This window comes from Vitis riparia, chromosome 2 (assembly GCF_004353265.1).
Source record: "Vitis riparia cultivar Riparia Gloire de Montpellier isolate 1030 chromosome 2, EGFV_Vit.rip_1.0, whole genome shotgun sequence".
Lineage (NCBI taxonomy): Eukaryota > Viridiplantae > Streptophyta > Magnoliopsida > Vitales > Vitaceae > Vitis > Vitis riparia.
In genome coordinates this window covers 12,170,492-12,181,880 of record NC_048432.1, presented here as the reverse complement: position 1 = coordinate 12,181,880, position 11,389 = coordinate 12,170,492, and the positions used below count along the sequence as shown (strand labels likewise).

Genomic DNA, 11,389 nt, shown 5'->3' with positions numbered 1-11,389 from the left:
TTTTTTTTTTTTTTTTTTTTTTTTTTTAAATTAACCCTAACCTAAAATTGAAACTTTCCAAGGAATTTTTTTTTTCATCTAATAAAATTTAAGATCTCCTAAATTCCAACAATAAAATCAAAATCTTAAATTTTTATTGAGGGCCCCTTTGGGCCCAAAGCGGACAATATCTACATGGTTGGATGCGGGTCGTTACAAATGGTATCAGAGCCGATCCCCGACCCCGGTGTGGGGGTTTGTTTGTCTGTTTGACCCCGCAATCCCATGGGACACAACGAGGACGTTGTGTCTGCATGGGGGGGTGTTTGTGATGTCCCACATCGGATAGGGGAGAATGTTCCTGGCGCTATATATGTAGAGACTCCTCTTAACCAAGTAGACGCGTTTTAAAGCCGTGAGGGCCCCTTTGGGCCCAAAGCGGACAATATCTACATGGTTGGGTGCGGGTCGTTACATAACCTCTTAAAGAAATAAGAAGAGCTAAGTAAGCTAACAAATAAAGATGGAAAAATAATTTTGCATAGCGTACCTTAACATGTTGAGATATCATCAACCTCGTGTACACCATGACATGGACATTCTCATCTCGAGATGCCACTATAGGCACTAGCGTTAATAAATTATCAATAAGTAATTTCAAAGTGCATTATTATAAATTTCACGTTCAATAAATAATGAAATATTAACACTAGTCCTTCATCAAATCCCAACTTAAAAACCCCTCCTTCAAATCAAGTTCCATGAATCATGTTCCCAAATCAATTTAACAAATAAGGATCTAATTAAAAAGTATAACCAATCACATTGTAATACCCGTGTATTTAACTTTTATTATTTTATATTTATTGTTTTGTATCTTGATCTGATTCATTTATACCTTAATCTTATTTTTTATACTCAATCTTATTTATACTGTCATCAACCTGCTTACAATTTTTTTTTATTAGCTTTCAATGATTCCAATGAGAAAGATGAGTCGAAAGAATCATGAACTTTAGGTTTTTTCCAACAAATAATGCATGTTAATAGAAAAGATGAAGTTGATTAGATGTGGGATTTGGGGGAAGCGAGGAAAAGCAACATCTAGATTCTCAAAATAGACATGTAAACCAAAAAAAAAAGTCCCATCTTCATATCATCAGACGAGACCCCTCAATCTTATCTAAAACAGCCACCTTCCACCATAACACCACCGCCTCCATTTTCTCTCTATTATTTGCACACCAACCCCACCCCCACCCACCAATTAAAAAACAAGAAAAGCCTCAACTAGTCTCTATTTACAACCACACATCTCATTTGTGGCGTCCAATTCACATGCGCGGCCCCCTTTTCAACCGTCCCACCCTCCACCTCAGAGATGCCTTTGTGGTCCCACTTTTCCTCTGCAGCCGATGCGGGATATGTGTGGCATGGTGCTGATTCAGTAGGGACGGGGGGTGTTGATGTGAGGTGGGATGGTGGAGATGCCCTGGCGGGAGAGCTCCGCCAGCACGCTCTCGGTGGCCGGCGGTTTCAGGCCCAATGGCAGTGGCATCCAAGGCTTGCTTATTGCCTCCTTCACTACCCTGTCAATTACCTCCTCTGCCTGTATAATGTATATCAAAAAACACAATGAATTCTATGGAATGAAATTTTAGACCTACCACCATCTCAATTCCTGAACAGATATATGGAGTTTACCGGATAAAGGTCAATAGGGCTCTGTGGTATGCCAGTGTTGTATATTCCACTTCCATTATTATGATCAAACCCAGATGGATTCTGCATTTTCCCAAGTGATGATTAATGACTAATGACTAATTAGATGTAAATGAATATGAATTCTTTCTTCACTATAGTCATTAATTATCTGGGCATACTCACTTGAGGAAAGGAAGAGCATGGAGTATGTGTTGGTGTCATCACAGGGCAGCCCCATGCATCGGCATTCATCTGAAACGTGGATGTTTAAAGCCTTCAATCGACATGTTTGTAGCATAAAATAACAACACTATCAAAATTTGAAGACAGACAAAACATTACCCCTGGATAAGGCTTCCAAATCCAACTTTCTGCGGGCTGCCATGTATGATAGCCAGGTGTGCTCCACATCTGAGCAGGGTGGCTGCTGGGTTGGCCCCATACAGGGTAGAGCTGAGCAGCTGGGAGGGTGTGACTGGAATGATATGGAGGGAAGGCCATGACTGGTTTCTGTGGATAATAATTCCTCTGCATTGGGTCTCTCTGATGAGGCCATCTTCTATCATCTTCCTTTGGCAGAATGTGTCTCCGATGCATTCTGTATTTCTGCTTGAAAGCACGAGCCCATTCATTATAATTATCCAAGACTCAAAACAAGGAATCGATCAACAAATCATAACAGGGTTCTGAATTTTGGCTTGGATATCCATTTCCATCATTTTGGCCAAACCCTATTCCAAAAGTTTTGAAACACAGTGAATGAATTTTATGGAGTTTTAGACGGGCAAGTTTCCTACTGACCTGGAGATGACTTGCTACATTATGCCTTGTCAAGCCTTCCACTTTCATCAGCTCTAATATTCGAGATGGAATGGCTTGATCCACACCCAGCTGCTCCACTGCCTGCACAAATTTCTTGTGCAGTTCAGGCGTCCAGTCTACCTGCAACCCCAACAAAGACAGATGCAAATCACATACAAATATACATTCAAACATGTATTAAGTTCATTGTCACACTAGCCAAGAGCCAGTGCTAGGGAAAGAAGGCAAAGGGAAAGAACACAAAAGGGGATATCTCACCATGAGGAAACCTTCAAAGTAATCCAAGGTTCTGGTGAATCATACTCAAATTATAGACACATGTACAATAAGTTGGGTTAGGTAGGTTTAGTGAAAAGGAACCATTCATGTTCAAGTATTTTTCAAAAGTCTTGAAACAGCTCCTACTCCAACAAGTTTGAGAGCTGTTCAGGACATGTTGACTTGGGTGCAGAAAGGAATTTTATAGAAACACATAAAAATACAATAATGTTTGAGAGAACTCAAAATTCTCCAACCTCGAAATAATTTTCCAATAAAGTTCAATTTTCAAATACTGAAAGACCCCATTTTGGCCCTTGAAAAACATTACAAAAAAGAATTGGCTGGGAGCTATATGTTTTTGGGAATAGTTTGGAATTCTAGAATTAAAGGGGGCAAATAAGTAGAGGAAGTGGAAAATTGTCAAGAACAAATTACTTCCTTTTCTCTACATATGTTTTATACAGAAAGGGAAGGGGAGCCTCAGATCTGCATCACATTTAAAAAAGAAAGGTAAACGAAAGCTTAGACCCTGCTTGGTAACTATTTTTAAAAACAGTTTTACGTTCTCTAAAACAAAAAAACAGGAAAATATGTTTGACAACTAGAAAATAGAAAATGGTTTTCTATTCTTAAAAATAAAAAACACAGTGTTTTAAGAGTTTTCAAAATTTATTTTTTAGAACTGTTTTAAAAAACACTTACCAAACTGAGTCTGAATTTACTAATGTAGAGTTTTACACTAATTCGAAGTCATTCATAGTAATTTTAGTCTTTTTCTTTTTTTGGGGCAGATAATAATCATGCTACACTCTAACATAACATGAGGTTAGAACTCCTGGTCTATTATTCTAAGGTCTCTTCGGAAGCCCCTGAATGCCATTAGACAAATGGGTCATCAGCATTCTTAGTATTCTTGAAATTTGTGAATAATTCACAAATTAATGAATTATCTGGTTATACAAGATTAAATCAAGTTATTCACTCCTAATAAAAAGTTGTTCAGAGTTTAAGGTTTCTTGAAAAATTTTTCCATAATTTAATGGATTGAAATACCTTCATTTTCTTCCGATTGGCTCTTGTCCCACAAGGACTATGAACACCAGATGCCTTTCTGGGGTTTCTAGCATCACCACCAAACTCACTGAGACTGTCTTTATTCTGTGGATGAGGAGACATATTACTTTCACTCTTACAGCCATCAGCTGAATCATCTTCCTCTTTGATAACGCTCTCGCCCAGTCCTTGAGGTGGAGACACCTGAGCAGTAACTTCAGCAACTGAAGTGCCACATGTAGTTTCGACAGATTTAGATTCCCCATCCTGCTCCCCACTCTCTTTCTCAGTTGAGCAGTTAGTTTGATCTAGGCAATCCCCATCATCCAATGATCTCCCTCCTTGTTTTAATTGTGGGGTTGAAGGTGCCGGGTATTTATCAGTTCCAGCTGACTGCATATGGTCATTTTCATGGACATTGGACACATTCAGTGTTTCTGCTGAGCTTTCATTCCTTGGTTCTTCATTTTCCATTTGGAGCTGCAGCATGGAAGCCACAGATTCTTTGACGGGCTTTAGTGATTCAGGAAGGACACTCCCTCCTGCATTAAATGCCTGCTCAGGACAATATCAGAGATTCTCTTTTCTCCATATTAGCATAATAATATAACAGTTAATCCAAACGAATTGAAACTAGAATCTAGACAGACCTTATGAACTACATGCTGCCAAATATTCCTGAGCTTGTCCTCGGACAGTGGTTTTCGAAGGAACTCAACTGCACCGAGCTGAAACATTTGATTGTCAAACACATCCATTAACGATATAGTGAGGAGAAAATGCATACCAGCTCCTAAAGATTACAAGAACTAAAATGTTTGAAATAAGTTTTGTTTGAGCATAAGAATTTTTATATAGAATATATGGAATAAAGTTTCAAGAATTTAAATCAAAACAGAACAATGAAATGCATAAAATTATGGCAAAATCTGGAACGAGAAGTATGGAGTCCAGTGCAAGATTTCTCTTCCCTCCAGGGGTTGTAAAGAAAGAGATCTAACCATATCCATCCATAAGATTTTGTATTCCTATGCACATTGACCTTGGTCGGTAAACTCCTTATACTCTGGCACAACCCCATGATAAGAATTACAGTGCATATTTGCTCATATATGTTCTGGACCATAGAGTTACATGTGCATAATTTGGGAGTTGGAAAAAAGAACTTACTGCTATGCACTTCATCATGGTGCTCAGGCAATGGATGCTTGAAATCACTGTATCAGAAGATTAGTTCTGTCATGTTACTAAAATGCGTCAAAAGGATGATAATCTTTCTTCATTCACTTTCTTGCATTACAATTCTATTCATGTAGATAGTTTTCATTTACATAGTGATTTTACGGATTGTCCGGAATGACAAGCACGGTAATTAACAAAAGGACAAGGAACTTTAGAAGAGCCCAGAGGAAAAAAAAGGAATTTTGATACTCAACCCAAAACTAAGCTAAACATTAACATAGAGCTAATAGAGATTAAACACTTATGATAAGACCAAGATGCTTCAGTAAGGGAACTTACTAATGGTGGGTAAATCCTTAGCAGTTTCGAGAAACTTGAAACTCCCATTGTTGCCTGTACTCACCTGTGACCAACAATGAGATTTATGATGGGTAAACATGTGGGAATAACACAAAATAACGATCGGGCTTTCTTTATTACGACGGAAAAAATCAAGAAAAGGATTGTATTAGTGTTGTTCTATGACTTTTCACTTTGATATTCACCCAAAAAAGAAGTATCATTGCGATATTAGTGTTGGTATGCTATTAGAGAATGCATGAAGCATGGGTAGCCTTTAGACATTTTCTGGAGAAACAGAATCATTTTCCTTCACTTTAAGAACTTATGGCATTTTCTCTCACCAAAACTGTTATTTTTAAGTAAGAATGTATATTATGTAGTCCCGATATTTTTAGCTCCTGTGGGTTAAATTGAAGGCCATTACCTCCACGATAGCAACATGGAAGCTCTCAGGTTTGCTTGAAATTGCTGACAAAGCTTCATTCTCATTGCAGAATGTAGAAACTGGGGAAAAGAAAAAAAGCCATGGTGGGATTATCTCTAATATGCAAAAATAAATATCTTTTTCAATTGCCACAGATAAAAATTCAGATGCAATAGAAGATAAATAGAGGAATTCAAACAGTTTATAAATTTTCCATGGATTGACAAATAAGAGCTTGTTTGGCACATATGCACCTTCTAGCGAAATGCTCTTTTGGAAGGATATGTAAGGGAAATATTTCATTTCAACGAGTAAAAGGGCAGAAAACATCCCACCCTCAACATTAACTGAAAGATCTTTTAAGCCTCAAACCCCTTCTACTTTTCCAGCAGTTAGAAAAGACTTAAAGAGATTTTAGGAATCAGAAAAGCTGTGCCAAAGGGAGGCTAAGAATTACAACAAAAAAGATCTCCCAAAAGAAACAAAAAACAGAAAAACATTATCCATTGGTGATTCTTCCCATAGTTTTAAGTTTGATTCACAGAGAATACAAGTTTCCAACTCGACAAAGCCTTAATCCCAATTACTCAGCAAGTTACATGGATCTGAAAGAAAGTCCAAAACATAAAAGAGAGAGAGAGAGAGAGAGAGAGAGTCAAAGCAGTTTCTGGATTTTGAATAATTGAAGTTCTAACAGCACAGAACTCCAGAATAGCCATAGTTTCTATAGCTTTCTTTTGTCATTTCAAGAAACCCATTCATAGAATGGTTGGGCACTGCAGAAAAAAGTGATTCCTCACTCACGTCCTCAGGGTCACAAGGAATACTAAGCTGTCAAAACTAAACTCCAATCCACATTGTGTGAAGAATGTCAAATACAAACCATCCAAAGCATGGTGCTTTAGATGGCTTCAATCACACCTATGAAGACCCAATAAGCCAGCCAAGGTTAGATGAAATTGGAAGAGAAAGTAACCAAATTTCTAGTTCAAAAGAGGAATTAGTACTAGAAAAGCTAAGTAAGAAAATGGAATCTCAAATATCTAACCAATATAGTCCATTTCCTCAAGCTTTGATCTTATCTCAGCAGCAGAAGTAGTGTCATCATCAAGGAGAAGGACCCTAAGTCCCTTAGGGAAATCCTTCCACTCCTGTAAATCATTAGCAGTGCAAACCATAGCTGGTTTGGCATCCTTTCTCAGGCCACCGACGAGTGTAGCGAACCGCCTCGTACCAACATCCAATCAATTCTGCACAACCCACATGAATTTCCCATCAAATTTTTGTCTCTTGATCCAATAATCTTAATATACAAGATCAAACAAGGAAGTTAAAAAGAACCCATTAATTTCATTTCTATTGTTGACAAATGAAAATTTTCCAGTCTCTTGAACACCCCCATTTCCTGGAAAATATTTGCATAATGTCCACCGGTAAAGCACCAAAATGCCAGACTGATCCCTTGAAGATTGACTCGTACTAAGATTATATCAAACACAAACACAAAAAAGTTGGATTATGTATGCACCATCTCTCAGATCATACATAAATTCCAAAATAATTCAGTATCGAAAGTGCTAAAATTCATCCAATCCAAGATGCACTGCTGATAAATATTCTCACCAATATATCACATAAAGAATTCAGAGAAGAAGATCTTGCTGAAGTCCTAAGATCTAGCTTATTAATGACAGTCATGGAAAACAACAAAATAAAGAAAAACCCATGTAAGATCTTTGAAAAAATACAAAGAAAAGGACAAGAACATGACAATCATAGACAGAAAACATGAACAGCCAAAGAATTCTATAGGGAAAAAAAAAAGAAAATAATGCTAAAACCCCAACAAATGCAAACAACGCAGTGAAGAAACAACACCCAGAGAACTCAGCAAACCCCATCAAAATAAAGATTGACCAAGTCACAGACTGAATACATCAACAGAAACTGCTCAAAAAAATGCACTCAAAAAGAGCCTTTTTTTCACCACCTTTGGTTATATAGTTGATGAAAAGCTCTTCTTCTTCAACACCCTTGTGTCTCTACTTCTTCAGTGGTCTCCAGGGAGAAACACAGACAAGGGAGAGAGAAATGGACAAAGAGAGAAATGGAGATAGAGAGAGAGAGAGAGAAGGGAGGGTTTAAGTGCGATTTCTGAAGCTGTCTGTGACATTTGTACAGTTGCCATCAGTTGTTACGGACCACAGAATATGCAAAGGCTCCAAAAAGGTCAAAAATACTTTATTGGATTTCATTTCTCTCTTTTTACCCCCTAAAAAAAAAAAAAAAAGGAATCATCATTGTGAATCAGACTTTCCAGATTTTAATTAGCTACTCAACAACCCTGCTTTTGATCACTTGATTGTTTGATTAGCTGATTATCACTTTTTTACCTTTATTTTCCTCCCTTTTCCTGATTATCTCTATCTGTTATTCCATTATCACAAAGCATCAATAATGATAGCATTGATTGATTTAGGTTGAGGTGTTGTGAGCTTTTTTTAAATAACTTAATAGCTTATTGTATGTGACTTTTTTTTGAATGGTTGTTCTTTATTATAGAAATTATTAGTTTTGGGTATGGTATTTTATTATTGATTTAGCTTTGATTTGCATTTAAAAAAGAATAAAAAAAGGAAAAATATTTTTTTAAAAAAGGTGATTGATTTTGTGATAATTTATGATAATTTAAAATATTGAAAGTTATTTGATGCTATTCTTTTAATTAGAAAATATTTATTTTAGGAAAGAATTTTAACCTTATTTCGTTACTATTTTCGAAAATATTTCTAAAAAATAATTTTTGGAAATAGTTTTTAAAAACTATTTTATAATATTTTGTAGAACAAAATAACTTAAAATGTTTTTAACCTATTTTTAATATTTTTAAATATATTTTTAAAATAACTTTTATATCAAAATGTTTTATTTTTAATCATTTTATATGTTTGTATACTTATTTTTTAAAATAACTGTAAAAAAAAAAAAAAAAAGTGAAAATAACATAAAATAACTAAAATATGTTTTTTAAAAATATCATGTTTTTTGTTCTAAAAAACAAAAAATAATTTCTAGTTGTCAAACTTTTTTTTTTTAAAGAAAAAAAAAACTATTTAAAAAATATTCGTCAAACATATCCTTAAGCTTTTAAAAATAAAATTGGAGAATGTTTATTTTAAAAATAATTTTTTATATCACATATTATAAGAAAATAATCAAAAATATTTTTAAAAAATTCAAATACCAACTACTTTTCCTCTAATAGAAGTGTTACTTATAAAAAAAATATACTATAATTAAAATATTTTACTATAATCACTATATTTATAATAAAATTATTCAAAAGCAATTATTAATCATTTTCAAAAATAAAATCCTATTTTAAAAACTTAAATATGAAAAACATTTTTCTCAACATATTTTCTATAAAAGTATATAATGCAAAAAAAAATAATTATTTTTTATCTTTTCAATTATTTATCCAAATATTTTACAAAAATAAAAAAAAAATGAAAACAATTCAATTTTGTTCTAAAAAATAATTTATTTTTAGAACAATTTTTTCCAAAAAAAAAAAAAAAATCCATCGAAAGTTTATAGACCATCTCTTTGATTTAAAAAATAATTTTATTTCCCAAATAATAATAAACTACTTTTTTTTTCTTTTTTACCATACTCTTTGTGTGGTTATCTAAACTACACGTGGTGTTGAAAAAAAAAAAAGAAGTCTTTAGACTTTTCTTTTAGATGGTCCGAAGAAAATTCCGAAGCCGTTGAAATTGGGTGTGTACTTTTAGCATGGCGCAATTGTCCGCCGGTAAAGAATTTCTCCTCCATCATTAACTCACAATCGAATTATTTCTAGCATCGCAAATATTTCAAAATGTCATAAATCATAGCATCGTAGCATCAGTCAGTCAATATTATGGAATCTTTTTTACTTGGACCACATGAAATGTAGATGGGATGTTGTGGTCCGAAAATTTAATTTCTATATCATACTTCTTATTTGCTACTCAGTTAATATTATTTAATCTTTTTTACTCGGACCACATAATATGTGAATGGGTTGCTGCGTATCAAAAATTTAATTTGTATATTATACTTTTCATTTTCGGAGTAGTAAATATTATTGATTTTTTTTTTTTTTTACTTGGACCACATGATATGTGATCGGGGTTGTTGCGTATCAAAAATTTAATTTGTATATCATACTTTTTTTTCGTAGCAGTCAATATCATTGAATATTTTTTACTTGGACCATACGATAAATGAATGAATTGTTACGTTTCGAAAATTCAATTAATTATAAAGATGAGGATCGAATTGAGATCTTTCATCAAATAAAATTATATCATGTTTAATTACTAATTTTTTAAAAGGTTAAGCTTTCAGAATTTAAACTCAATATGCGTATTTTTGTTATTTAATAATATTTTTAATTTTTATTTTCAACTTTTTTTTAAAGGTTTATATAAAATATAAGATTTTTTATATAAAAATAGGTGTAGAATTTTTTTCTATTTGAAAACACATTTTAACACTTTTTAAAGTTAGGAAATAAAAAAAAATTATTCTATAAAATTTTAAAAATAAATTTTTATTTTTTTTTAATAAGAAAATATATTCAAATTCCATCAAAGTATATATATATATATAAAGTGTAAAGAGTGGGTTGAAAACGAGAGGAAAGTGATTCCTCTAACATGAGAATCTTAGATCCTGTTTGATAATTAATTTATAAAATAATTTCAAAAAAATAATATTTTGAAAAATATTTTTATACCAAATAAAATTTAATTAGTGTTAAATAAGATTAGAAAAAGAACATGGATATAATATAGAAGCTACAGCTCTCTTAGGCAACAACAATTTTTTGTTTTTCAAAATAAAAAACCAAGAAAACATGTTTAATAATCACAAAATTGTTTTTTTAATTTTTTATTTTTAAAAATAAAAAACTAGGTGCTTTTATATGATATTTTTTAAGGGAGAATTATCCAATAAGATGAGCTGGACAGAACAATTACTAAAAAGGATGATCTCTTCTAATAATTCTTGGGGAGGACTTTAACTTAATATACCAAAACTAGCCTTTAACTAAAACTTTTAAAATTCAAAGCATTTAAAGCATTTCGCTTAATTTGTCAATACATGTATGGTACATGGGTCCCACATTTATTGTAATTATTGATATTCAAATTTTAAATCAAAATTTTGGGTTTAGCCCTTACAATTATATATAATTTGTTATTTAAATTACTATTTAAAACAAAAATACTTTTAAAAAATATTTTCAAAATATTATTTATTGTTTTTTTACATTTTTATTTTTATTCTAATTTTTAATTTTATTAAGAAAAAAATAAGTTTTATAATTATATAATAAAAATGATGATTTTTTCATATATATATATATTAATTAATTTTAAATTGATAAATTATGTTTTATATTAAATTCAAGGAAGATAAAATGTTTAATTTTTCATTCAAATTTTCTAAAAAGAATAAGAAAATAATAGAGAAAGTTTAATCATTTTTTATTTTTATAATAAAATAATTTTAAAAATTTTATATGATTTTTTTTCCTTTGCATATTGTTTTTTTTTAAAATTTTCATAT

General features: G+C 32.5%; 1 protein-coding gene across 3 annotated transcripts; it reads right to left on the bottom strand.

Annotated features, from left to right (window-relative positions):
• Positions 1–999: 999 nt before the first annotated feature.
• Positions 1,000–7,883, bottom strand: LOC117933277 (two-component response regulator-like APRR2). 3 transcript variants are annotated; one of them, XM_034854656.1, is made up of 12 exons: positions 7,758–7,883; positions 6,816–7,017; positions 5,768–5,847; positions 5,341–5,404; positions 4,990–5,036; positions 4,470–4,547; positions 3,820–4,374; positions 2,485–2,625; positions 2,026–2,289; positions 1,867–1,935; positions 1,684–1,764; positions 1,000–1,588 (listed from the first exon to the last, which is right to left on the bottom strand). In XM_034854656.1, the coding sequence occupies exons 2-12, from the start codon at positions 6,943–6,945 to the stop codon at positions 1,424–1,426; spliced, it is 1,674 nt and encodes a 557-aa protein (XP_034710547.1). In that variant the 5' UTR covers positions 6,946–7,017; positions 7,758–7,883; the 3' UTR covers positions 1,000–1,423. The 3 variants fall into 3 exon arrangements, with proteins under 3 accessions (XP_034710547.1, XP_034710552.1, XP_034710556.1); XM_034854661.1 differs by lacking the exons at positions 4,990–5,036; positions 6,816–7,017; positions 7,758–7,883; XM_034854665.1 differs by lacking the exons at positions 5,341–5,404; positions 5,768–5,847; positions 6,816–7,017; positions 7,758–7,883 and adding an exon at positions 4,821–4,885 and having other exon boundaries at positions 4,990–5,037.
• Positions 7,884–11,389: the final 3,506 nt, after the last annotated feature.

Excerpts from the sequence above, each read along its gene's own strand:
- LOC117933277 (XM_034854656.1), bottom strand. The coding sequence starts at position 6,945 with ATGGTTTGCACTGCTAATGATTTACAGGAGTGGAAGGATTTCCCTAAG. Across the intron at positions 5,848-6,815 it reads TGAGGAAATGGACTATATTG|TTTCTACATTCTGCAATGAG; the intron begins GTTAGATATTTG and ends TCTTTTCCCCAG. Across the intron at positions 1,589-1,683 it reads GCCCTATTGACCTTTATCCG|GCAGAGGAGGTAATTGACAG; the intron begins GTAAACTCCATA and ends TACATTATACAG.